Source organism: Hyperolius riggenbachi, chromosome 4, assembly GCF_040937935.1.
Source record: "Hyperolius riggenbachi isolate aHypRig1 chromosome 4, aHypRig1.pri, whole genome shotgun sequence".
Taxonomy (NCBI): Eukaryota; Metazoa; Chordata; class Amphibia; order Anura; family Hyperoliidae; genus Hyperolius; species Hyperolius riggenbachi.
In genome coordinates this window covers 381,831,435-381,856,767 of record NC_090649.1, presented here as the reverse complement: position 1 = coordinate 381,856,767, position 25,333 = coordinate 381,831,435, and the positions used below count along the sequence as shown (strand labels likewise).

Sequence of the window (25,333 nt, the reverse complement as noted above, 5' to 3'; positions counted from 1 at the left end):
TCACAAAGGTGGGTTGCAAGAACTTGCAACCACCATCAAAGCCTGCAGGAAATTGACCGTCCCTACTCAGTTGCCCAGGACTTCTGTGCTGGTTGGTCGCTCACCTTGTAATTTTTAAAGAACACAGAAGTCTTCAAAACTGTGAACCCCAAAGGGTATAATATTGTCAGAAACAACACTGGTCGAGGTGCCCTAAGTACATCAATATACAAACTAAAAATTATTAATGAGTAATATTGGGCCATATGCAATTCCCTTTTTCACCCGAGTTTTCTCCTAGGAGATAATTTTTCATCTTTAATTTAGAATAACTTTTCAACACTCTGCAATTGAAAAGGTACCAAAAAGTGGGTGGAAAGGTACTATCAAAAGTACAATTTTTTTGCTTGCTGGTGGCTTAAAATGCATTTTATTGACATGATTAAAAATATCACCTAGGAGAGAACTCAGGAGAAAAAATGAATTGCATATGGCCCATTGTGTCCTACCTCCTTAGAAGGACAAACTAATTTTTAATGGAAAAGTATCTATTCGTGTACATAAGACAACGCATGCACATAATTCAAGTAATACTGGAAATACATGGTTCGTTTTTTAGGTGATTAGATGGTTCAAAAGATAATTTCCGACATGTCTGATCTCCCTCTCGATTCAAAAACGATCTAGAGGAGAAACGCACGGCAGAAACGAACCGTGTAATGCACATAGCTGGGGTGGGTAGAGCACCAAGGGACCACCTAACAGCCTGCCCGGTGTCTACAGATGTCACCCCCACTATCAGTGCTAATACTGCTCTCACTGGAAGGAATAAAAACAGCTCCTACGCGAATACCGCCGGTCACGTCCGACCAGACTTTCGCGCTGACGTCACGCCGCAACTCCTCAGTGCCATGGCACGTGACGCCTTAAATAGAGAAACAGCCTATGAGACTGCACCCAGCTTGTTAGCTTAGGCTACAGGACCTCTGCAAGATGTTTTTGACGTCAGTGCAAAAGTCTGGTGGGAAGCGACCGGCGGTATTGGTGTAGGAGCGGTTTTTATTCCTTCCAGTGAGCAGTATTAGCACTGATAGCGGGAGTGACATCCGTGGATACCGAGCAGGCTGTTAGGTGGTCCCTGGGTGCTCTACCCACCCCAGCTAAGTGCATTACTTTGCTTTAAGTGATCCCTAATCGCTCATATTGAGTTGTCACTATCCCATGTTGGGAGCACTTATTACTGGAACTTTTTACGTTTTTGCTGATTATTTCTGCATGTATATGCATACCTTTAAAAAAAAAACAAATAAAGCCATAAGTAGACTTTTACGCGATGAGGAGTCTCCATTTTTATTATATACAGCTGGTGATGAACTTGAGTCCCTGAAGGACCGGACAGGAGGTGCCAGAGAGGCTGTGGAGTGGCCAATACCCCAAACGAGACATCGGGCCCTGAAGGACGCACCATCCGGTTAGTCCCCACCTGACGGGTGGTGTTGTTTTACCCGTTAATTGTTTTATACTGGAAGAAACACAAGCACAAACAGAAGCGCAGCTATTATCTTCTATTTATGTCTATGAGTGGTACACACACTGAATAGCAGCGCTCCACACCTGTTACATGATATAGGACTCTGTAGTGTGTATGTGGTGCTTGTACATGGACTTTTGCACGAAATCTTAACTGACTCACAGTACAATTTCCTTGAGGATTGAGGAGTTCTCTATCTCTATATGAGTGCAGTTTTCCAAGTGTGATTTTATTCTATATTGCGTATATTGAATACAGCAGCACACTATTGGTTATTTGGTGCTTGTACATGGACTTTTGCATGGAATTTTAAATTGATTTACAGCATAAATTCCTTGAGGATTGAGTAGTCCCCTATATGAGCACAGTGTTCCAAGTGGGATTTCATTCTATACTACAAATATTTATTGGGCACCCAAATTACTCCTTGGGTTGCGCTACAGCCGCAGTTAGCTTTGCTGTCAGTGCAACACACATTTTACCACTTGGCCACCAGCACTCAAATTACCATTTTCGCCGTCATTTTGTTCTCTGAAATTCTAATATTGAGATTACTTGTAAGTGCAAAATTCTGACTGTAAACAGTTACATTTCTGCGTCTACCTTTCTCTTAGATAACACTGCGTGGGATGAGAAATAAAAATAAATGAATACATAAATAAGACACACAATAGCATGGTGATCTGTATTCCTGGCAGAGACGGGGACCACAGAATTAGCCTTCATTCAAAAAAAAAAAAAAAAAAACATTTTTGGTTGACTGCAAAAAAAAAAAAAAAAAAAATATTAACAAATGTTACCTTTTTGTGAGACCTACACAGCTAAAAGCCATGCTCTGGAATTTTGATCACATGAAAAGAAACACCAGAATACAGTCAGCGAGTTTCAAGCTTTATGGTTGCTTTGGTAATGCCTTCATTACACCATCCCCACGGTTCAGAGTGCAAGGGACAAGGCACAGCCTCAATCTGTTTGAGAAGATTGCAGGCTACTGCACTGAATGTCAGTGGTGCAGGAAGTAGCCAGCATAAAGCTAAATACACACGAGCTACAGCTCGTCGCCAAGTCCCTCTGCATCCACATGGCAGCAGAGGGATTAGCGATGCGGCGGAAGCTGTCGCCGAGGTTCCTCCCCCCCGCCGGAAGCTCTGTGTGCTGTGTGTGGGTTGCTGTCGCTAGCCTGCATACACATGCGGGACTAGCGACAGTTCCGGCGAAGTTGCGGCGACAGCTGTAGCCGGCGATTGAACATGTCAATCGCCTGGCGACAGCTCCGACGGGTGATGTGTTCGGGGCGCGCGCTTCATACACATGTGCGACCTGTCGCCGCAACACGCGCATGCCACGTGGTTGTGGTGATGGCCGTACCCCGTGTGTATGAGGCTTAAGAGCTCCAGAACAGAGACTAACCATGTATTCTAAGGATTTATCCAACATCAGCATATCAAGAAACTTCTATATAGACACAGGGAGAGACAAGAGCGCCTGCACAGTTTTAGGAAAATATTAGTGGGGATTTAATAAAACACTTATTCACAATTCCTATACTTGTGAGCAGAGATAACATCTTGACTTGGTTTTGTACACTTACGCTTTGTACACCGCTCAGATCCAGATGATTTACTCCAGCCATGGCAGCACTTGCCTCCACAGACGTTTACCCTGCAAACAACACACAAGAAAATATAGGTTTATGTAATTGAAGACAACATATGGACAGCATTTCCAGACTGACAGAAATCTCCTTGGCTAAAAATCTGAGAGACCACTGCACTTTCACATAATAACAGCAACCTTATCTCAGTTATTTCCACTTCTAAGAGGAACTCAAAACATCCTGACTTATTCTTCTTTATTTTGCTCATAAATAATTTAAATCATACTACCAAAACTGGGAATCCTGCTAGTTCAGGCCTCCTCTACATGCAAACACTTAAGGGCTTGTTTATCAAGAAAAGGAAAATCTGGAACAGTTGGGCAAAACAATGAACGAGGCTGTAGTTGGTAAATAAAACAAAGGTTCTGATTGGTTGCTTTCGGCAATAGTGAAACCTTTTCTCCATTTTATTTCTTAATTTTGCACCTGCTGCATTGATGACAGGGAGAGCTTCTCTTAAGCTATGTAAACATGCCGGTCTGAACTCTGCTGTGGTGGAGGATAAAGACGGTCAAGGTCAGAAGTCAGACCATCGTCTGTACAGCAACTACACAACGTTTGATGCATCTTTAGTGATCCCTGACGCCAAGCACAGCACAATTGCATTATTCTCCCTTCTCCCCCGCCTGCAGGAATTCACTACGTCCCACGCCAATTGTAATCCCTATGCTCCCCTGAAGTGTTGCTAGCCAGGAGGCTGATGACGTGTCTGTACAGCATCGGCAATACTATGTCACCCGGCAGGGATTGTAACACAACAGAGAAACCTTGAAGATGTCCAGTGTGTACAGCACTTTATGCTGCCCCCAGACTTTCATGGGACAGAATAGCACAGTGGTTTCATTTTCAGTCACTGCTGGTAAAATCTTGTGTGGTGCCTTAGCTACAAAGCGCAGCGTGATTAAATATTAAATCTACAGTGTTTCAGGTTTGATACATACCCAAGTAGAAGCAAAGCTCTGGGATACCGTAGAGCAGGGGTCCTCAAACTTTTTAAACCGGGGGCCAGTTCACGGACCCTCAAACTGCTGGGGGGCTGAATTAGGGGCGTAGCAATAGGGGTTGCGACCGCATCGGGGCCCTTGGACCAGAGGGGCCCCAAAGGGCCCACCCTAAACTACAGTTTTAGCTCTCTATTGGTCCTGTGCTCATTATAATCACTTCTATAGAAACTTTGAATAGTAGTAATCATTAACAAACTGTTCTCCATCCCCTTCTTGCACCTCTGACACTGTAGTTGCCATTGGCAGGTTTTGGTGCGCCGTATCAATTGTTATGTATAGAGTGCTTGGGGGGGGGGGCCCATTTTAAAACTCACACCGGGGCCCACAACTCCTTAGCTATGCCACTGGGCCGAATCTATCATTTGGAAAGAAAAAAAACATTTCATAGTACCCATCTTGTTTTGCCCCAGCTATATGAAAAGATTGATAATACAACATAGGAGACAGGTGTCCAGCACTGCTGTTTTATTCGCATAGTTGTGCAAATATCTTGAACTGCTTGCAACAGAAGATAAGGGTGCACAAACCCGGTGGCCAGTGGTGTGGTGGGTACAGGGCACTGAATTCCTGAATGCCACCAGGTTCGTGCACCCTTATCTTCTGTTGCAAGCAGTTCAAGATGTATGCACAAATATGCAAATAAAACAACAGCAGTGTTGGACATCCGTCTCCTAATGTGTATAAACATCACTTCAACTTGGTCAAGGTCAGGCAGTGAGAATCAGCCTCATTACAGGAAATCACATGTTAGTGCTGATAACCATTCGTTGTTCTCCCACATGTTTAATGAGAGATTGGCCTGCAACTGCCCCCCACTTCAGAGAAACCTGTGCTGCACATCTGCTCGTCCCTACCTCCCCTTATGTCGCCTCGACCTGCGCTGTGTTCAGCGTTGTACTCTGCAGTAAAGATATGAGCCACGGGTTGCCATAGTGACGTCAAAATGGGCGGTGACGCGATGTGCCGTGCGGAGCTGGCGCCTCCTTCCCTCACTGCTTCGTGGAGGGGAGGAAGCATAAGCTCTGCACGGAACATCGCATCATAACCCCTTTGGACGTCACCATGGCAACCCATGGCGGCTGCTATCTTTACTGCAGAGGAAGCTGAACGCACCGCGGTGGGAGGTAGGGACGGACAGGAAGATGTGTAGCACAGGTCTCTGATGTGACATGGAAGCGCAAATGCAAACCAATATTTTCATAGCACTGGGGCAGCACAGGGTGGCAGGCCGGTCATTTTGATGTGGGGGGGCCGGATTTGGCCCGTGGGCCGTAGTTTGAGGACCCATGCCATAGAGCCTTTCCAGTCCTCAGCCCATCCTGTTGTTCATGTACTGTCCCCGGCTGAAGTTATTTGACCTGCTAGATTGAATAACTCTTTGTTACTCATTGGGCAGCCTTCAGAACTACTCACGTTCCAGACGAGTTCTGAAGATAAATGCATCCGTACTGCAGACGTGCTAGTCCAGGCTCGCACATGCGCAATTGGATGCGCTCATCTTCAAAACTATCCGGGATGCAAGCAGTTTCAAAAGCTGCCTTAAGATTACCAAAGAGCTAGCAGATCAAATAACTTCCACTGGGGATGGTGTGATAATGATGGGACAGACCAAGCACCATGGAAGCGTTCTGGTATCCAGAGCCTTCCCTCTACTTAGGTATGTATCAGACCAGAAGTGAGTTTCCTCGCTACAGGTTTGCTTTAGGAAAATACTGGTATATGTTTCTTTGGTAGTCCTCCGTTGCAAGTATTGTAGGACCTGAGGGGACTAGGCAGCATTTCTCAACACTATTATGGCATGTATCGATTTATTAAAAACTAGGATGACCTAGTATTCTCCTGTTGGTACAATAATTTCAGGGGACACTTGTTGCATATATACTTGTTAGGAGTGCTCTATAATTTCAAGCACTCTTTGATGCTATAAATACTGGTTTGTTTTTCTGTGAACAATAACTTTCTATAATAGATCAACTATGATAGATTTAAATACCCCTTGGGCACTGCTAAATTACCCTCAGGTAACATTTGAAGGTGGCTCTATCATCTTACCACACAATGGATGTAGAATGGAACCTTCTTAAAAATTCCTAAAAGTTATAGTACATAAAGCATGCATATTGAGATAAAAATTGCTACCTATAGTACTATAGTACTAGTCCTACGTATAACTACTATCTATAGTACTAGTCCTATGAATAACGTGTCCATTTACTTTTTTTTTTTTTGCAAGAGTAAAAAAAAAAAGTTTTTGTCTATACAAACGAGGCAGTCAAGCAGCAGTTAGGGCCCATTCACACTGGAAGTCGCAAAACGCTAGCACTACATGTAATTAGCGTGGTAAAATCGCTGTACACACTTGTGATTCTTGCCTCCTATATAGCACAGCTCCCTTTCCCTCCCCACCTCTGTAAGCTTCCTCCAATCAGAAGCGGAGGCAGGAAGGGACTAGACACAGGCGGGACAATCTGTTTGTCACTAGCCTGACACTTTTTTAAGGAGGGACAGCAGAGTCGTGGGGTTGGGGCACAATAGAAGGACACAGAGGCTGGTCACTGTACACAAAACCTGCCTCTGTGTCCTAATATGATTTGACAAACATGCACAAATGTAGCCAAGCCTCGCTTGAACAGTAAACAGTCAAAACACTGCTATTTAGCTGAGGAAACTGCTGATGACAATAGAGGGATGTAAAGGCTATTATTTCTTTGGTGTTGCAGCTGAATGAAGCAGACTTGATGTCAAAGTGTCATGGCTGCTGTTCAGAATCCAGTCTTGAAATACAGCCTTTAAATGAAAAAGTATAAGACCACAGGAAAGTTTTACCTTGCACCATTAGTACTAAACATTCAATAAATAATCTCATAGGTTTAATTCAGTTCAGGTTTACTTTAACAACATTCAACTATAATCGTCATGTAAAGCTGTGTATACACTTGGTTCTCCTTGGATGACAGGATCGTTAGATATCATCCAAACTAAAAATGTAGAGCGTCTACTGGTGTCTACTGATAAATTGCAAAGGTCCTTCATAATCCATTATGTTTGAGTGGATCAGTAATGACTCACCCTTATTGTACTTACAGGAACGTCTGGTTAAATTCCAGTGTGGCACCACCTGCTTCTACCCCGTCCTTCCATAGAACAGAACAGATTACTTAGCCATGGTGTACAGTGTGTCTGTACACCAATCATTCCACAACAGTCATCCAAAAACATCATGGATAATCGTTTTGGGCAACATTGTCGCAAACTGTGTATTTAATTTAAGAGATGTTGTTTGTTAAGAGTCTAGAAGATGAATTGAAATAACTCCGATTACATGGTTCTGGTGCCAAAGTGTCTATTGAGTGATAAATTGCATTACTGGACAGATTTAGGAGGCTAATTTTCTAATCTATTAATTACATACACTAAGCTTGCAGGCATGCTGACAGCATTGCTAGAGTGCCTGGAACAGAAATCTAAATTTGCCTGGGCGTCTGACCTCATCAGAGTGAGTAAATATATATAAAGGACAAGGCATCAAGACAAATTACCTCACAAACAAAGGTTTCAGATGCCAACAAACAGACACCATTACTGCAGTGACATTACAGCAGAGGTGGTTGTATATTGACAAACACACCAGTGACTGACAAAGCATGAGGTAAGACTGTTCCTTCAGCTACTGCCAGAAGTTATAGCCATAAAACTGAACAGAGAACATACTTACGTGTTTACAAAAGACTATTTTTTTTTAACTTCTTACAGAAGAAAACTCCACTTTCAGACATGACGTCTTACATTATGCTGGCTTTAGCCTCATGAAAACATCAAGTATGCTGGAATATTTTATGGGAGCTCAAGACCAATGAGATCATTCACAAAATTTGCACTGACCCGGTCAATGAAATACTCCCATCACTGCAAAGACATTTTAAGAAGATAAGATATGAGAGATCTAAGATGAGTCTTGCCAGAAAGCCATGTGATAAACAACTTTTTGTAAGTCAGAAGGGAGTCATTACTGTCTCTGATAGCAGAAATCCTTGAGAGACTGGGCAGCCTTTAAATCTATGGAGGGACAAAAATAAGATTTTTCTGTTGAAGTAAACTTGCGAATATCAGTTCTGCACTGCTCAAGGCAGTCTGACATTACATGCTGTATATGTGCTTCTTATATTACTACTATCAGCAGCCAGTGCACAGATAGGTGTCCTTTAATGATCTGCCTGTCATGTATTGACTAACCAATAATCTGTCTTTGGACGTAAAGGTCATAAAGGTCACTGTTTCTATTGGCTGTTGAGCTGATTGTATGACTTTTCTCAGAGCTACAGCAATCAAAAACATACACACACACACACACACACACACACACTTATCAGGCTTGCAGTAGCTTCAGTCCACTGAAATCTGATAGTTCTCGAAAAGGTACTGATGAGCTGGATTAGAGACACATTGAAATTGCCACTGTGCAGCCAGGAAACAGAGGTGGCAGGTGCCACATCCATGCCACATGCGACCTCAATTATCACCAGCACGTACACAGTGCAGCTCCCCTGAATGTTATGTCCAGTGAATCATATCTGGAACTAAAGCGGCGAGTGGAGGGGGCAGAATTAAAGTGGATCCGAGATGAACTTTTACTCATTGCATACCGTAATTGTGTTCCTTTCCTATTGTTTATAGGGCATTCCTCAAGCCAAATACTTTTTTGTTTTTGTTTTAACCACTTCAGGATTCTGCGTACGCATAAGTACGCCCCTGAATCCTGAAGCGGTTTCCATGGAAACGTTCCATGTCAGTTCACGGAGGGTGTCTTCGTGAACACCCTGCGAGCCTCCGATCGCGGCTCGCAGGGTAAATGTATGTTTACATACGGCGCTGCTGCGCAGCAGCGCCGTAGAGGAGATCGGCGATCCCCGGCCTCTGATTGGCCGGGGATCGCTGGCATCTGATAGGCTGAAGCCTATCTGAGGCGGCGCAGGACGGATTTCCGTCCTGCACAGCCCACAATGAAGAGGGGAGGGAGGGAAGGAGGCAGAGGGAGGAATAGCGCTGTGGAGGGGGGGCTTTGAGGAGCCCCCCCCCCACTAGGCACAGCAGCGCGGCGGCGATCAGACCCCCTCAGCAGGACATCCCCCTAGTGGGGAAAAAAGGGGGGGGGGAAGTCTGATCGCCCTGCCTGCTATCTGATCTGTGCTGTGGGCTGAAGAGCCCCCGCAGCACAGATCATCAAAACCACCTGAAACCCGGAAGTGGTTAATACTCTAATTCCCTATAAACTAAACAAGCCACGCCCACAGGTTTTCAGAGAGCCCAGGCACTTTCAGACAGTAGCAAGGGCTCATGGGAGCTCAGTCTGGGCAGAAGGAGGGGGAGGTATTACTAGCCAGAGATTTCAGAGGCGGAGGGGAGGAGGGAGGGAGGAGGAGGAGGGGGGATTAGGTTTTTTTGCTCAAGATGCAGATAAGCCTGCCTCTGTAATGTTTACAAACAACCTGGCTGCTGTCATTGTATCACAGGAGAAAATAATCATATTCTATTAAAGCTGTTTACAGCTAGATTTGCTGTGTAAACTATCTAAACTTTAGATAAGATATATAGACAAGTTACTTGTTATAGTTCGTTTTTCATCTCGGATCCGCTTTAAGGATGGGCAGAGGGGAGGAAGAACTGCCACTTCCTCCCCACCTATAATCAAACGGCAGTTGGGGGGGCACAGGGGGCACTGGAGGGGGTGGATGGTGCTGTAGCATAGTCACAGCACCAGTAATAAAACAGTATTAAAAGTATATTAGGGGGAAACCAGGTCAGGGATACGTTAAGGTCATTCACATCTGAACCACATCTAACTTCTACACGGTTGCGAATCGCAGTCACCCACTGTAGTTATTGAATAGCCACATCTCACATTTTTAATATGGTGACCCTAATATACTGTAGGCTAACGGTAAGGACTGCTTCTTAACGACCTGTATTGTATACAACCACACTTCCCATAATCCACAGTAGTGCTTGTTGGCTATAAAATGACTGGTGGCATCCTGTGACAATGGAAGGAGTAAGTCCACAGTGACTGTATGGCCAGATTTGTTTTTTTCAATACATTCTATGGGAAAGTATAAACGGCGACAAACATGCAACAATGCAATATATGGCTTAAACTGTATGCACATATTGGCAAGAGTTCCTCTTTGAACCTTCAATTCCTCCCCTTTACAAATAGTCTGCTTCAATATGGTTGCCATAGGCAACAATACTTCTCTGATCAAGTTATGTTTCTGAATAAGGTCCACTGTTTCTCCTGCTCTAGATTTTCCTGCACCTGCACCACATTCACAATTAACAAACCTTGTTCTCTTCTTTGATCAAAGTCAAGATATTATTTGAAAAAGGGGGGGGGTAAAAACAACAAATGTCCTTTGATACCGACTCTGACACATTCCTTTGTAACAAGCACTGGCTGGGTTTGCCTTGTTTTATTAAAGCAATACAGCTTTGGCCCTTATCTATAATAAAGAGATAAAGATCAGACTTCAAGAAGCAGTCTGCACAGAACAATAAATATTGCTGTTTTTTCTACCCAGAGCGTACAGTATGTGAAAATATTGCGAGCTTTCATAGCTCACTAGTTTCAAGCCAAAATCCAAGCAAAACGTCTCTGGTTTGGATACGGTATGGAATGTGCCTCTGCCGTGTTGTTACAGCTATCTGCATCCCTGCTGAGGAAAAGGTTTAATATAAGTTCCTGTGACAGATCTCTTATATGAGTCAGCAGTGTCACTGTAGGGTAAGTAGGTGACAGCAACAAAAACGTCCTAGTGAAGAAGGAAGTATGTGAGATTTGGAACGCCACGTAGAAAGCAGAGCACAGAGGTGGAGACAAAGGTGAATTACCAACCCCTTCCGCAGTGCGCATGCACAAAGATTCAGGTTAAGATTGGCAGAATTTGCAGCAAGGTTCTGAATTATTACCAAATACGCTGAATGCCCCAACACTAACAGTAACCACCACCTGTACCTAACACTAACTTCCCCCTATGCCTAACAACAACCTCCCAGCTACCTACGCCTAACACAAACCCTAACCTCCCCCCTACCTACTGTATGCCTAACACTAACCTTACCACTACCTACATCTAAACTAACCACTATTTCCACCCTCTGAGTACCCACTGCTAATACCTAACCTTCGGCACTCGCTATAGCCGAACACCCAATGCCCAAACTAACACCCCCCACCCGGCTATAATTTACTGCAAGTGATCCACTGGCTTCAGCAGTTGAACCATTAGAGTCAAAGAAATGCACAGTACTGTACTAGTCGGACCACCACTAGCTGGACTACAGCAAAGCAATAGCTGAACTCCATGAGTCAAAATTACAGAGTACACGCCGACATAGCTGCAAATTACACTGAGGCCTTTGGCAGGGCCCAATTTACCAGGTAGGCCTCGCACCAAATTTAACTGCTTCGTTTTCACAGAGATATTAAACAAGATTTTAATAGGAATGTTGTCTAATATGAGTTGTATCACTGCATTACTTACTGCTCCTGCCCGTGGTCCCACCTGAACTCCTACCAGCATCAGTCAGGCTAAGAACCAGCATGTCTGACCAAGTTCTATATTTCTCTATCAGAAATGCCATAGATTTCATAGACTTTCATTAGATATTTATATCAAGTCTGATGTCTAAACAATTAACGCAGTGTATGCCTAGCTTGACGCTTGGTCCACACAGACAGATAGATAAAGTACTTACCAAGTAGTAAACACTTGTTTTATTTAAAATTAATAGTTCTAGTAAAACATAAGGTTAGGCATTGGCTAAGCATGCGGTAAAGCAACAAATATCTGTTTTTATTAAACATTTTGTGAAATGTAAATTCACTACGGTTGTTACCACATGGAACACTAAAATGACCCACTTATGAGGTAAACACATTATAGATGTCATAGATGTCAATTCACAACGATTTTCACATGCAGCAAAACAGGTGAGATGTTTGGAATTTTACCTTCAGTCTGGAGCTGTCGGTAACCAACAAACAGCCATTCGGTAAAAGGGGGTGCAACAAGGAGGTAAATGATCAGTACTAAATGGATACATTGGTTGATAAGAGACAAGTTTCATCAGTATACGTTTTAAAGAGAAACCGTGACCAAAAATTGAACTTCATCCCAATCAGTAGCTGATACCTGCTTTTACATGAAAAATCTATTCCTTTTCACAAACGGATCATCAGGGGGCTCTGTATGGCTGATATTGTGGTGAAAACCCTCACAGGAAATTGAGGACCATGGTCCTGGCAGTTTCCTGTCTGTGAACATCTTTGCATTGTGGGAAATAACTGTTTACAGCCGTTTCCAACTGCCAAAAAAGCAAGCAGCAGCTACTTCCAGTGACATCACCTGCCAGCAGTAAAAATGTCACCATGTGATAAATGTCGGAATGTAAATCAGGGGGGAAAGATTTTACAATGGGCAAACACTGACTAAATAATTTATACATAATTATTGTAAAAACCTTTTTTAATTATAACATTTTCACTGGAGTTCTTCTTTAAGGAGGACACCTAATCACTGCTTTCTATACAGATAGTGGCAATAAGCACCATGCTGCAAAGCTGTGCTGCTAAAAGATTACAGTACTTTTTATTTGCTTATAATTTACAAAGTAGGGGGCCCTGAGTTGTAACCCTGTCAAGGGCCCTGTTGGGGCTTGATTCGCCCCTGGCCAGCACCACATACTACTATCCCAGGTGTCCCCCATGACCCCAGAGATTGATCGATACCCCCGGTCTCCCACCCAAAAGTTTTTATAGTGCCCCTCTGGGGCACTAAATTGGTGCAGATGCAGAATACTCGCAGCGGCGCAAACTCTCCACAGCTCACCAATCTTAGTAATTCAGCCCCATAGTCTCACGTTGCAAGACTAGTGGGATAAAAATGGAGCCAGAAACAAAAATAATTTATGTTGCTTGACAGGTACATTAAAGCTACATTTCATCACCCAAGGCATCACACGTGATTGTTTCAGGTGACACTATCATGTGGATATAGGTTTTGGAAGTAGTGCTCCCACCTTTTGAAGAGTTGGAAATTACTTGCCCTACTGTTACTGATTTTTGTACTGCTGAGTAACAAAAGGTGTATGCAGTGGTGTAAATAGAGGGGTGCCCCCGTGCTGCACACTGTACAGCCAGTCCACCACCTCCCAGTGCTGCCCCCCTTCTACCACTGCTGCCTCGCCATCACATTGTCAGACCTCAGATCAGCGCAGACAGGAGAGACCAACAGAGTGCATACACTACCCGCCTGTTGCTGTGCACTTCAAATGCAGGAAGTGATCAATGGCGTCACTTCCGCATTTAAAGTGCACCAGGCGGGTAGAGTGTGTAGCCTCTGTCTCTCCTGTTGCCGCTCATCTGAGGTCTGACAGTGTGACGGTAGAGGGAGGGTAGCACCAGGAGGCAGTAGTAGTGTGGACCGGTCGCCACTGATCTGAGGTCTGTAAAGGCAGCCAGCACTGGCAGCAAGCACCCAGCCAGCACTCACCCAACCCACACCCAGCCCCCAGTCAGCACCCACCAACCCCAGCCAGCACTGCCACCCCATCCAGCACTCCCACCCAGCACTTCCACTGACCTAAGCCAGCACACAACACCTCCCACTATTCCTACTCTGCAGCTGTTACAGCGATGATTGCTCTCACAACATCTTGTCACAGATTGTGGATTTGATATGTACTCTATGACCTGCACCCAATGTTCATGTATACTGTATGCCTCCGAGGAAGCGGCTTTTGGCCGTGAAACATGTGTTAGGCCTCTTGCACACTGCACGCGATTCCGATTCAGATTCCGCTTTTTAATCAGTTTTTACATCCGATTCAGATTCCGATTTGCAGTGTGCAGGGAGCAAACTGCAAATCAGAATCTGAATCGGATGTAAAAACTGATTTAAAAGCGGAATCTGAATCGGAATCGCTTGCAGTGTGCAAGAGGCCTTAGGTGGTCTTTTTGTGATTTGGACCTCTGAATTATGTCTACACCTTGTATCTGCAACCTAGAAGACTTGTGATTTGAAGAATAAAGAATGAAATTGTTCCTTTAAAACCCAGTGTTTTCTTCATTTGGACTTTTGCATATAGTGCACAATTCTGGGGTGGAACTGTACTACTTGTATTTTATTTAGGCAATTTTGTTGACACAACACTGTCCACCCACACCAGCCAGCACATCCCTCCATCCCAGGGAACAGCTATGGCTACCTAATATCTAGGGGCACATCTCGCTACCTAATAGTGAATATATATAGGCACATGGCTACTTCATTCTGTTATCTGGGAAACATAGCTATTTATTTTATGTATACAGGGTGGACTTGGCTACTAAAAAGGTAGAGAGTGCGCCCTCTCGGTCTCTCCTGTTGCCACTGATCTGAGGTCTGACAGTGTGACGAAGAGGCAGCTGTGTTAGAGGGGAGGGGGGGCAGCACCAGGAGGCAGCAGTGGCGTGGACCGATTGCCGCTGATCTGAGGTCTGTAATGGCAGCCAGCAGTGGCAGCAAGCACCCAGCCCCCAGCCAGCACTCACACAGCCCACACCCAGCACCCACCAACCCCAGCCAGCACTGCCATCCCATCCAGTACTCCCACCCAGCACTTCCACTGACCTAAGGCAGCACACACCTCCCACCCACTCCGGCCAGCACCTCCCTCCCTCCTTCCCAGGGAACAGCTATGGCAACCTAATCTCTAGGGGTACATCTTGCTACCTAATAGTGAATATATCTGGGCACATGGCTACTTAATATTGTTATAGGTTTAAAGTAAGGAAAACACCGCTCTACCTTTTTTAACCAAATAGGAGGTGCTGGTAACTGTAGTATGGATGAGATGAGATCCGCACACTCCCAGGTTAAGAAAGTGCAAAATGTTTATTCAAGAATCACAGATACAGTATAAAAACGGCTGACATGTTTCAGACCAGGTGTCCTTACTCATAGCCCTACAGGACTGACATCTCAACAAGGCATATATACTCTAGAGCACCACCCCCTAAGGGTGTGTGTCTCAGAGGAACATATCAGACAATTAAAATGTAAAGGCACAACAGTCCTTAGCCTAATACATAGTAATGGTAACATTTTGTAATAAAGATTGTGTGCAATATTTTTGTAATGTTTTGACTATGTATTAGGCTAAGGATTGTTGTACCTTTAATTTTTAATTGTCTAATATGTTCCTCTCAGACACACGCCCTTTAACAAGCGGGATTTCCCTTTAAAAATTCTCTGCTACTCAGTGGTGAATCTTTACAACCCTTTCTGGGGTCATTGCAAACCACCAGGAGGATTTCTAAATGGATGTGTGAATTACTGTTCAATGGCCCACAGCATATACTTATTTTTGCAAAAAATGTAGAGGAGAACATGAAAGGTCTGGCACTGTAGTTTTAATGTCAGCATGGATGAAAATAATGATGCAAAGAGTATCAAAACATTTGTGGAAGTGACATATTGCAGTAGATTCTTGCGTGCAGCATGTTGATGGCCAAAGTGTCACTATGCAAATTTTCAAAGTGCTGTACCTGGTTGTAAGGAGGTGGCAGGTGTGGGCGCCAATCTGGTGCACGGCCTGACGACCGTTTCGCAGGGCAAACTGCCTGGCTTCTTCTAAGGGGAAGTGCACGAAGTGGCTAGAACAATGGCGGACTTAAGTATGCGTCATCCGCATACTTCCGGTCCGCTGTGTAAGGCCTTCCTCCCCTCAATGATTGGTCCGGGCATAACTGCGTAGGAGAACAGAGGAGGGATGGGCGCGGCCAGCTGGTGTGATCACAGGCGCGCGTCAGTAGTGATGCTGCAGCCATGTGATCTGAGGTCACGCCTTCCCTTCCTCTCTGTACAGCTAGACGCGTAGTAAACGCTTGTAAATCAAAGCGTCATATGGTTGCTATAGTGAGCGGAATGGCTACGCCCTGCATAGATACTGGGGGACGCAGGAGCCCGTCAAACAATACACAACCAGCCTAAATAAATAGGCGAAGTGCTAAAACCGCTGTAGAGCAGCAGTTAAAACGCATGTAAATAAGACATAGAGATATTCTCACATGTCGGGGCTTATTAGCCCATTGGCTATGTGCTGAACTAGGCAGGCAGCTTCGGAACAAAAAAGTGTGACAAGAGGGGAGGAGGGATAACAGTGTACCTAAAGTGAGTGGAAAGGGACAGAAAGAAGAAAGGGTAAGTGAAGTGGGAAAGTGGAAAGGATGATGAGGGAAAGTGATAGGTACACCGTGGGGAGAAAGGGTGAGAAAGATAGGGACAGCCCAAAGAGTGACCACATAAAAAAGGCTAGACTGGTTCGTCTGATGGCAAGTTATGAAAAAAACGGTCTACAAGTAATACTCAATCAAATATTGTATCAACAAACATTGATTAAAATTAACTTTAATGGGTAAAAATGGGAGCAAAAAGGGGAGGGTCCCCCATTAAAAGGAAAAAGAAAGAGAGGGAACCGACCGAGTTCTCCCAAATCTGAAGGGGCAATGTAAGGACACTGTCCCCTCAAAAAAACCCCTAATGCCAAAATAGGAACCGTCTAAGGGGCAACAAAGGGTGGCGAGGGTAAGGAAATGAGAACTTATGGATCGAGAAAGCAGGCAAGGTCTATGTAATCGTTAAGACCCAAGACACCCATTGCATTGGTGCGCAAAATCCAGTGCGCTACTTGCCTGAGCAGGAGTTTTTTCCTATCCCCACCTCTACGGGGGACGTTACATATATCAATAATTGCAAAAGAGAACAAATCAGGGTTCTTTTGATGGGCTTCTGTCATGTGTTCGACTACTCTTGGGCATCCTTTACCCTTAGGCAACAGTCGTGCATGCTCCAGGATGCGTTCTTTTGCCATTCTCGTAGTTTTGCCGATATAAAAACGTTGGCACGGACACCATAGAGCATACACGACATACTTGGTTCTACATGTAGCAAAGAAGGTTACATTGTGTGAAATTGGGCCCAATTGGAACAGTCTGCCCATTTTAAGAAGATGGCAGGCTTTGCAAAAACCGCAACGGTGATTGCCTGTGGAGGAGAACCCGCTCAGCCAAGTGCGCTGTGAATTGGCGCGAAAATCACTGTGGACCAAGACGTCACCAATTGTCGGTGCTCTTTTGAAGGCTATCAAAGGTTGAGGTGGTAGACTGGCTTTTAACACTAGGTCTTCAAGTAGGAGTGACCAACTCCTGTTGAAGGCCCATTTTATTAGTTTGGCCATTGGGGAAAATTCGAAGGAGAAAGCTATTGTCTCTTTGGTTTTAGTGGGGGCCTTTCTTCTTACTAACTCCGACCTATTTCTCAAGGTGGCTTTTCTGATGGCTTGATCAAGATCTTTCTCTCTATACCCTCGAGCCAAAAGCCGCTGTTTGAGATCGCCCGCCTGCTCTACGAAGTCTTGTAACTCAGTATTGTTCCTGCGTAAGCGCAGGAATTGACCGTAGGGGAGGGACTCAGTGACATGCTTAGGGTGGTAACTGCTCGAGTGTAAGATGGTGTTAGAGGCTGTCGGTTTGCGATAGCCTTTCGTTAGGATGCCCTCATGTGTAACAGCTAACTCTAGGTCGAGAAAGCAGACGCTTTCTCGTGACCATTCCATTGTAAATTGCATGTTTACGTCATTGTGATTCAGATACTCTAAGAAGGATCCGAGGAGTGGGGTGTCTCCTGACCAAAAGGCCAAGACATCGTCCACGTACCTGGACCACACTCAAGGCTGAACGGAAAGGGTTATTATCAGAGTGGATATAGAGTTCTTCCCATGCGCCCAAGAAAAGGTTTGCATATGTACAGGCAACCGGGGTCCCCATCGCGGTGCCTGAGACCTGCTGGTACCAGGTTTCATCAAAGAGGAAGGCGTTGTGTGTAAGGACAAACTCCAGACACTCACACACAAAGTTATTAAAGATGGTGTCTTTTTTGTCTCTTTCGAGGTACATCCTCACGGCACTTATACCGTCGAGATGTGGAATCCTGCTATAAAGACTGGTGACATCAATGGTCACCAACAGGTCTCCTGTGCACCACGATGAGGACCAAAGGCCCTCGAGGACGTCAATAGTATCACTGAGGTGTGATGGAATGTGTGTTAGGAGTGGCCGGAGAATGTGGTCCAGATACTTGGACAATCTCTCCGTGACCGATCCCAGACCCGACACAATGGGTCGGCCCGGGGGATCGGTCAAGGACTTATGGATCTTTGGTAGACAATACCATACCGGCTTAACCGGGAAGGAAGGCAATAAATTGGTGGCTAGAACGGGAGTTAGACAGCCATTATCTACCCCTCTCCGTAAGAGCGACCTCAAAGCAGTGTGGTAGCTGACTGTGGGGTCCCCTTTGAGGGGTTTATACGTGGTTACATTCGATAACTGTCGTAGAGCTTCTGTTTTATAACTTTCAGTGGAGAGCACTACAACAGACCCTCCCTTATCCGCCTTGCGGATCGTAAGGTCGGGGCGGTTCTTCAGCCAGTGGAGGGCTCTGTTTTCAGTAAGGGTTAAGTTTGGCGAGTCTGTAGGATATACAAGAGCTCTTATTTCACTGTCTATTTGTTTCTCAAAAAGATCAATACAGGAACCTGCTGTTGTGGGGAAGGGCATAATGGATCTACACGGTTTGAACTTCGTGATATCATGCAGTGGTACTCCAACCAGAGCTGAATCCACTAGAAGTTCATTGAGGGCAGAGATTTCTCCAAGCTCTTTATCTTTCCAGGAGCCCATTGGGCTGAATCCCAATGGGCCTACTGTAGATTTATCGAGTTTTTGGGAACCCATCAGGGAGAGAGTTTCTTCATTTCTCATTTTCCCGAAATGATGTTTGATGTTCAGCTTCCTGACTCCTTTGTATAGATCCACTTTGAATTGTGCATAATTGAATTGTTGAGTTAGAGAAAAATTTAATCCCTTATTCAAAAGGCTCTCCACTCCTTCCGGCAGTTCCACTGTGGTCAAATTCACCAAGTTGGTTTTGATGTTAGAAGGCATCTCGGCTAGTATGTCGTTTTCCTCTTTTTGCCTTTCCCTCTGGGTTTGTCTTCCCAAGTGACTTTCTTGTCTTTTACTTCTTCCTCTCCCCCGCCTGATGCGCCGCCTAAAGGGGCGTCTGCGGGGTTTGATGAAGGTTTTTTAGGATTCCGTTTCTGGCATGGTTTGGGGGTCTCTTCTCCACTCGATTCTGAATCAGTAGTCCAGTAGCCTCTAGGTTTTCTCGGGATGTTAGGCTTTCCTCTAGGTTTTTGGCCTGGGACTTGGATCCACGAAAAAATACGCCCGAACTTGTAGTCTCAGAGGAACATATCAGACAATTAAAATGTAAAAGCACAACAGTCCTTAGCCTAATACATAGTAATGGTAACATTTTGTAATAAAGATTGTGTGCAATATTTTTGTAATGATTTGACTATGTATTAGGCTAAGGATTGTTGTACCTTTAATTTTTAATTGTCTGATATGTTCCTTTCAGACACACGCCCTTTAACAAGCGGGATTTCCCTTTAACAATTCTCTGCTACTCAGTGGTGAATCTTTACAACCCTTTCTGGGGTCATTGCAAACCACCAGGAGGATTTCTAAATGGATGTGTGAATTACTGTTCAATGGCCCACAGCATATACTTATTTTTGATGAGTCCAAATGACCCCGCTATGTCTAATATGACCCACATAAGGCCTGCAAATGTTTGCTACCTATTAGCAGACAAAAAAAATCCACTCCTGGCTTGCTAAATCACTTAGATTCCTCTCAGCTCTCCAGCTTTACTAAATCCACCCAAGTGTGTTATTGTTTTTAAACAAGTCTCTCACAGCTTGATTAAAAACATCTGGTAACAAGCTTCACAAGTGGGATACTTGGCACTCTGCAATACGCACTGACCAGTAATTACATTCATTATCATCGTCTGACCAACAACCATCTGACCGACTCAACTGTCTGAAGCTGGAAGTCCTGCTGTTACACTGACAGCGGGACTGCATTACCGAAAGATGTTACTCTTATTCATTCATTGTGTAGCTCTGTTTTAAAACGGTGGCAACGATGTTAATGTGGAAATGGACATGTATTGTTTACAATGCACACCCATTTCTTAAAGGAATACTATCGATTCACATATTTTTTTCAATTGACACAGGAATTGTTTGGGAAGTGCTGCTAAGTACTGGTGTATACATTTTAGTAGCAACTTCTTTGTTTACTGTTATCAAAATACATTCAAAGTTTACTGATGCCAAAACTGACGGCTGACTGAGCCATGAGGAGAGGGGAAATTCCCCTCACACTTGATCAGTTAACTCTATGTGTAGCTCTGTGTGTGACAGAGAAGAGAGCTCCCAACAGCTGCAGCTCCTGTGTCCTGTGTTTCTCACTGACGTGTCTGAAGAGAGCAGAGGAAATGCAACTAATTGTCACAGCTTTTTCATACTGTTTTTGCTTTCAGAGTTTGATATGTTTGATATTTGCTTACTGCAGTCTGATATGCAACTCTGGTTGTGCATTGAAGCAGACACCCCTTCTGCAATTGATTTGTCTTAATGTAGCTAAATCCTACCCTCAATAAATTACAGCTTTTGCCTCTGATATTTAACATAAAAAGTAGGAAAATGTTTACACAGCTACTTAGACATTATTTGTACTTTGTCATTTTAGAACACTTGGGTATCGATAGTATTCCTTTAAAGTGAACTTGAAGTGAAAATAAACTTATGAGATAATGAATTCATTATCTCATAGTACAGATGATAAAGAGAACATTGGTAGTATATTTCAGTGTTCTAGCTTTATTTTTGAGATTGCATCAAACACAATTACTGTTTAGAATCCACACTCTGCTTGTTACGCAAAAAAAAAAGGCAAAAGTTATGAACCTTTGAACTTTCCTGCACTAAATCCTTATTATATTATATAATATATTTTCCCAGACCGATAACAGGCTTTTAACTTCTATTTCCTTTTCAGGAAACCAGACTGAATTGACACACTGTTCCACTAGCTCAGGAAAGATCTTTTGGGTAAAAAACAAAAGTGTAAAAGTTTTAAATGTTTTAAACGTTTTTTTTTTTACTTTTGCTGTACTGGAAAAAACAGAAAGGGACTATTCTTTTCTTTTTTTTTTCAGACCCACACACGTTCCAAGGGGATTAATTTAAAAGGGGTATGTTAGAATATGTAGGTGATAATAGTCTTTTAAATTTTGTAAAACTTAAACGAGGTGAGGATTGCAAGGACATGGAGGTCCAATAGGATTTCATGTTTCGGTATGCAAGTGACAGTTTCTCTTCAGATGGGACCTAGTCGAACTATTGCGTGATCATCACGGATAAGGAACTATGGCCATAAAAGTCTTGCTTAGAAGAGAACTGCTTCTGGGTGTAAGGGAAAGATTAAAAAAAAGGTCAATAGTTCATGTATTTTAGCTCTGGGACAATGAGACTGTATCATTCATATGAGACTATACAATATTAAACCTACTTTTTAGCTTTTAAAAAGAAAATGAAACTGTTGCATTCTTTAAAAAAAAAAAAAAAAAAATCAGCTTCAGGAGTAGGAGGATAGATACAATTGTTTATCTGACCTGTTTATTTCCTTTAATGTAAGACAAATATACTGTATATTAGAAAGAAATTGAACTAATGCTTACCATTGCACTACCTTTATGCTGGGAATATACAATGAGTTTTTGGCAAATTTACTGTCCTATCGATTTCTGATCGATTTCCATTTACTTCTATGAAAAAATTGTTCAGAAAAACTAATCGTAATCAAGTCGGACCTGTCAGAAATGATCTATCGAGCCATCTATCTGCCGAAAAAACTCATGGTGTATTCCGAGCTTTATGCTTGGGTGTGGTGTATATTTCACTTGATTAGCTTTTTATTTGTACTTTTACAGGCACTTCATTTGGTTTTGAATAACATTTTGTCTCAGCCACCCACTGAGTTCAAAACAAACAGTAGTGAAAGGCGATATTGATGCTGTCCTGTTAATTCCCTATTAAATAATACCAATTGCCTCACCACCCTGCTGACCCTCCACTACTGACCACAGGCCAGGCATTAAATAAAATACTGTATATTCCGGCATTTAAGACGACTAGGCATATAAGACAACGCCCCGACTTTTCCATTTAAAATATAGAGTTTGGGATATACTCACCGTATAAGACTACCTCTCTTCCAATGCACACCAAATACAAATTTAAAAAATCATATACTGGTGCTATGTATGAACAGATACTGGTGCTATACTGTATGTGGTACCCAGTACATAACAGTATACAAAATGATCGACTGGTTGGATTGATCAACTTTCTCTTTCCCTAAGTGGATTGGTCAGCTCTCCTTGTCTACCTATCAGAGCGGTATGGAAGAATCGATCGCGCTGTGCCCATAAAACACGCCTCTTTCACCCTTCTGGCCCACCATTGTATCCTATTTACCTCTTTCTCTGCCTCTCAGATCTCACACATGTGCGCCTGCGCCACTTCACTACAGTCCTCAGGAGTGATGAAGCGGCTACAGTCCTCAGCAGTGAGATCTGAGAGTCGGTAACAGGATAGGGCATATCAATGACACCCGGTGTATAAGACGACCCCTGACTTTTCAGAGGATTTTCAAGGGTTAAAAAGTAGTCTTATACGCCAGAATATACAGTATATAAAATAAATATGGCAGCATATTACATACCTCAACTTTTTGAGATCAGAAAGAGGGACACTTAAACCACACCCGTCACACCTCTAACCATGCCCCAACCACACCCCTAGTCACGCTCCTGACACACCCCTAGTCACGCTCCTGACACACCCTTAGTCACGCATACTCTAAAGATTGCATGAGGAAAATATGCTGTTTTACAATTCAAACCACACTGGTCCTTTCTAATTTTCCTTCATATTAACATTTTAAAATCAGAAATATATCAATTTAAAGGATGCGAATACATTTTAGAGTCACTTAAACACATATTTCAGTAGAAAAAAAAATCATATTTACATAGCTCTGTACATCAGTCCTGAAAGAAGGACAAATGATGGAGAAAAGAGGGACAGAGCCCCCAAAGAGGGACTGTCCCTCCAAAAGAGGGACAGTTGGGAGCTATGATATCACTCTCACTATAGGGTCACTTTAACTTCAAGATGAAAGAAAACATCAAATCCTATTTCAAAATGATCTAATGGCTAGAGAATAATTCATTAGGTAATTTGCTAAACCTTGCAAACAAATATATTGAAGCCTATATGAATAGGAGTATCTACAGTGAATCCAGGACACAAAGGGTATCATTCATAAAAGTGCTGTCGGTAAGGAGAATCAATGCAGGAAAATACCGCTGCCGGTATTTTACACTTCTGGGTAGGCATTCATAAAAAAAGTGTTCAGGTGCGATAGCACTGCGGAGATTAGGTTGGCGGTAGGCAGGCGGTAGGCTTGCGGAGACACAGGAAGCTGCAGAGTTTATACATTTTTCCGTGTTCCACTCTACTGCAGCTGCCTTGGAGGTCTGTGTCTCCATTAACTTTACATTGGTATCGCCACATCAGAGGGAGCGGTATTTCCCGTCCTCATACCGCATGCAGTATTCTTTATGAATTTACATTTTGTTACATTTGTTCCGATAATCACCGCACAAGGTGGTGGTTTATCGCTCTGCTCGGTAGTGTCAGCTTTTCATGCGGAAACAGCCTTTATGAATGCTGCACTTGCTGAGTGTTCGGTAAAATCAGCTGTTTTAAGCATAATGCTTTATGAATAATAGCCAAAGTGGATGAATCCAAAACACACATTTAGTAAATGCTCGTCAAAAATAAAGTGCAGACAATGAAGAATAATAAAGACCATTTGCATGATGTTTATATCTCTGTTTTAGTGTGGTTGCATCCACAAAGTCACACTAACAATGCATGAACACAGTAGACGAGGCCGGTAACAAGATTTTTTTTGCTGACTCAAACCAGAAACTATAACCTAAAATTATCAAAGGCCCTTTGGAACATTTAGCAGCATGCTGCTGAGCTGCGGTGCAGGTGCAGGAAATGAGGCGTGTATGTCTGTGAATGAAGTGTGGCCAAAAGACCTAATTACTGCAGGTCATCACCTAACATTACAGGGGGGTGCACACATCTCGCTATCTACAGGGTACAATGAGTTACAGGAGGTTACATCAAGCACAACAAAATTCTCTAACATTTAAATTCTTGCTGCCTGTTCTGCCTTTAGATTATAAACCCTAGGTGCTCAACAGATCATAGAGCACTTTAGAAACAACATCATTTTCATGCAGACCAGTTTTAAACCCTTTTAAAATGTGTGTCTTGAATAAAGACAACTGTAATAAATATTTGTTGGTTGCTATTGGCAACAGCACTACACCTTCATTCGGCACCATATCACAGGAAGTGTGATAACTTGACACTCATCACAGCCAACAGCATAGGAGATAGAACTTCTTAGGCGTCGTCAAAGGTTCAAGAGTTTATTTGTAAAACAAATGCTGTATACTGATGTGTTCATCGGCAATCTTATATCTGCGTTACAGGTTAACCTCGGCAAAGCAAACGATCTGTACAATCTTATGCGTTCCATGCAGACTTGATCTATCCCTAGTGAATAGATCAGGCGTTCTCTTTTGTTACATCTATGCTAGTTGCACTTAGGCATATATACAGCCTACAGTTAGGGAAACTTACAAGAAGGAAGTCAGCAGAAGAAGAGAGCAGTGCCTCAGAAGTAGAGAGCAGTGCCCTCGGGAGCCCATGTTGACTATTCTCAGGGCTGTATTTAGGGTCTGGGCTCCCCTAGGCACCCCAAACCTACGACGCGCGCCCCCCCCAGGAGGAGGAGGACGTTGTTCGCACGCCGCCAACCGCGCCGCGGCGAAAATTTGGCGTAGCCACAGAATGCAGTGGGCGTGTCTATAACACCGTGGGTGTGGTCAATTAAAATTTCCTAGTGATAGTGCAGCCCAAAGTAGGTGGGGCCATGTTTTCTCCCCAGGTATGAGTAAAGTGACCCTAAAAAAGCAAGTAGGAAATGTCCCCCCCACCCCCCCCAAAAAAAGAACCCCACACATTAGCCAGTGTTCTCTCGCACAAAATAGTGCTAGGTAT

General features: G+C 43.6%; 1 protein-coding gene across 1 annotated transcript in view; it reads right to left on the bottom strand.

Moving 5' to 3' along the window:
* The window catches only part of LOC137504825 (latent-transforming growth factor beta-binding protein 1-like), a 458,475-nt gene that overhangs the window by 357,449 nt on the left and 75,693 nt on the right, over positions 1 to 25,333 (bottom strand). Inside the window, exon 2 of the mRNA XM_068233416.1 lies at positions 3,102 to 3,172. Within this exon, the coding sequence (XP_068089517.1) occupies positions 3,102 to 3,172 (71 nt within the window). The remainder of the gene's footprint in view (positions 1 to 3,101; positions 3,173 to 25,333) is intronic.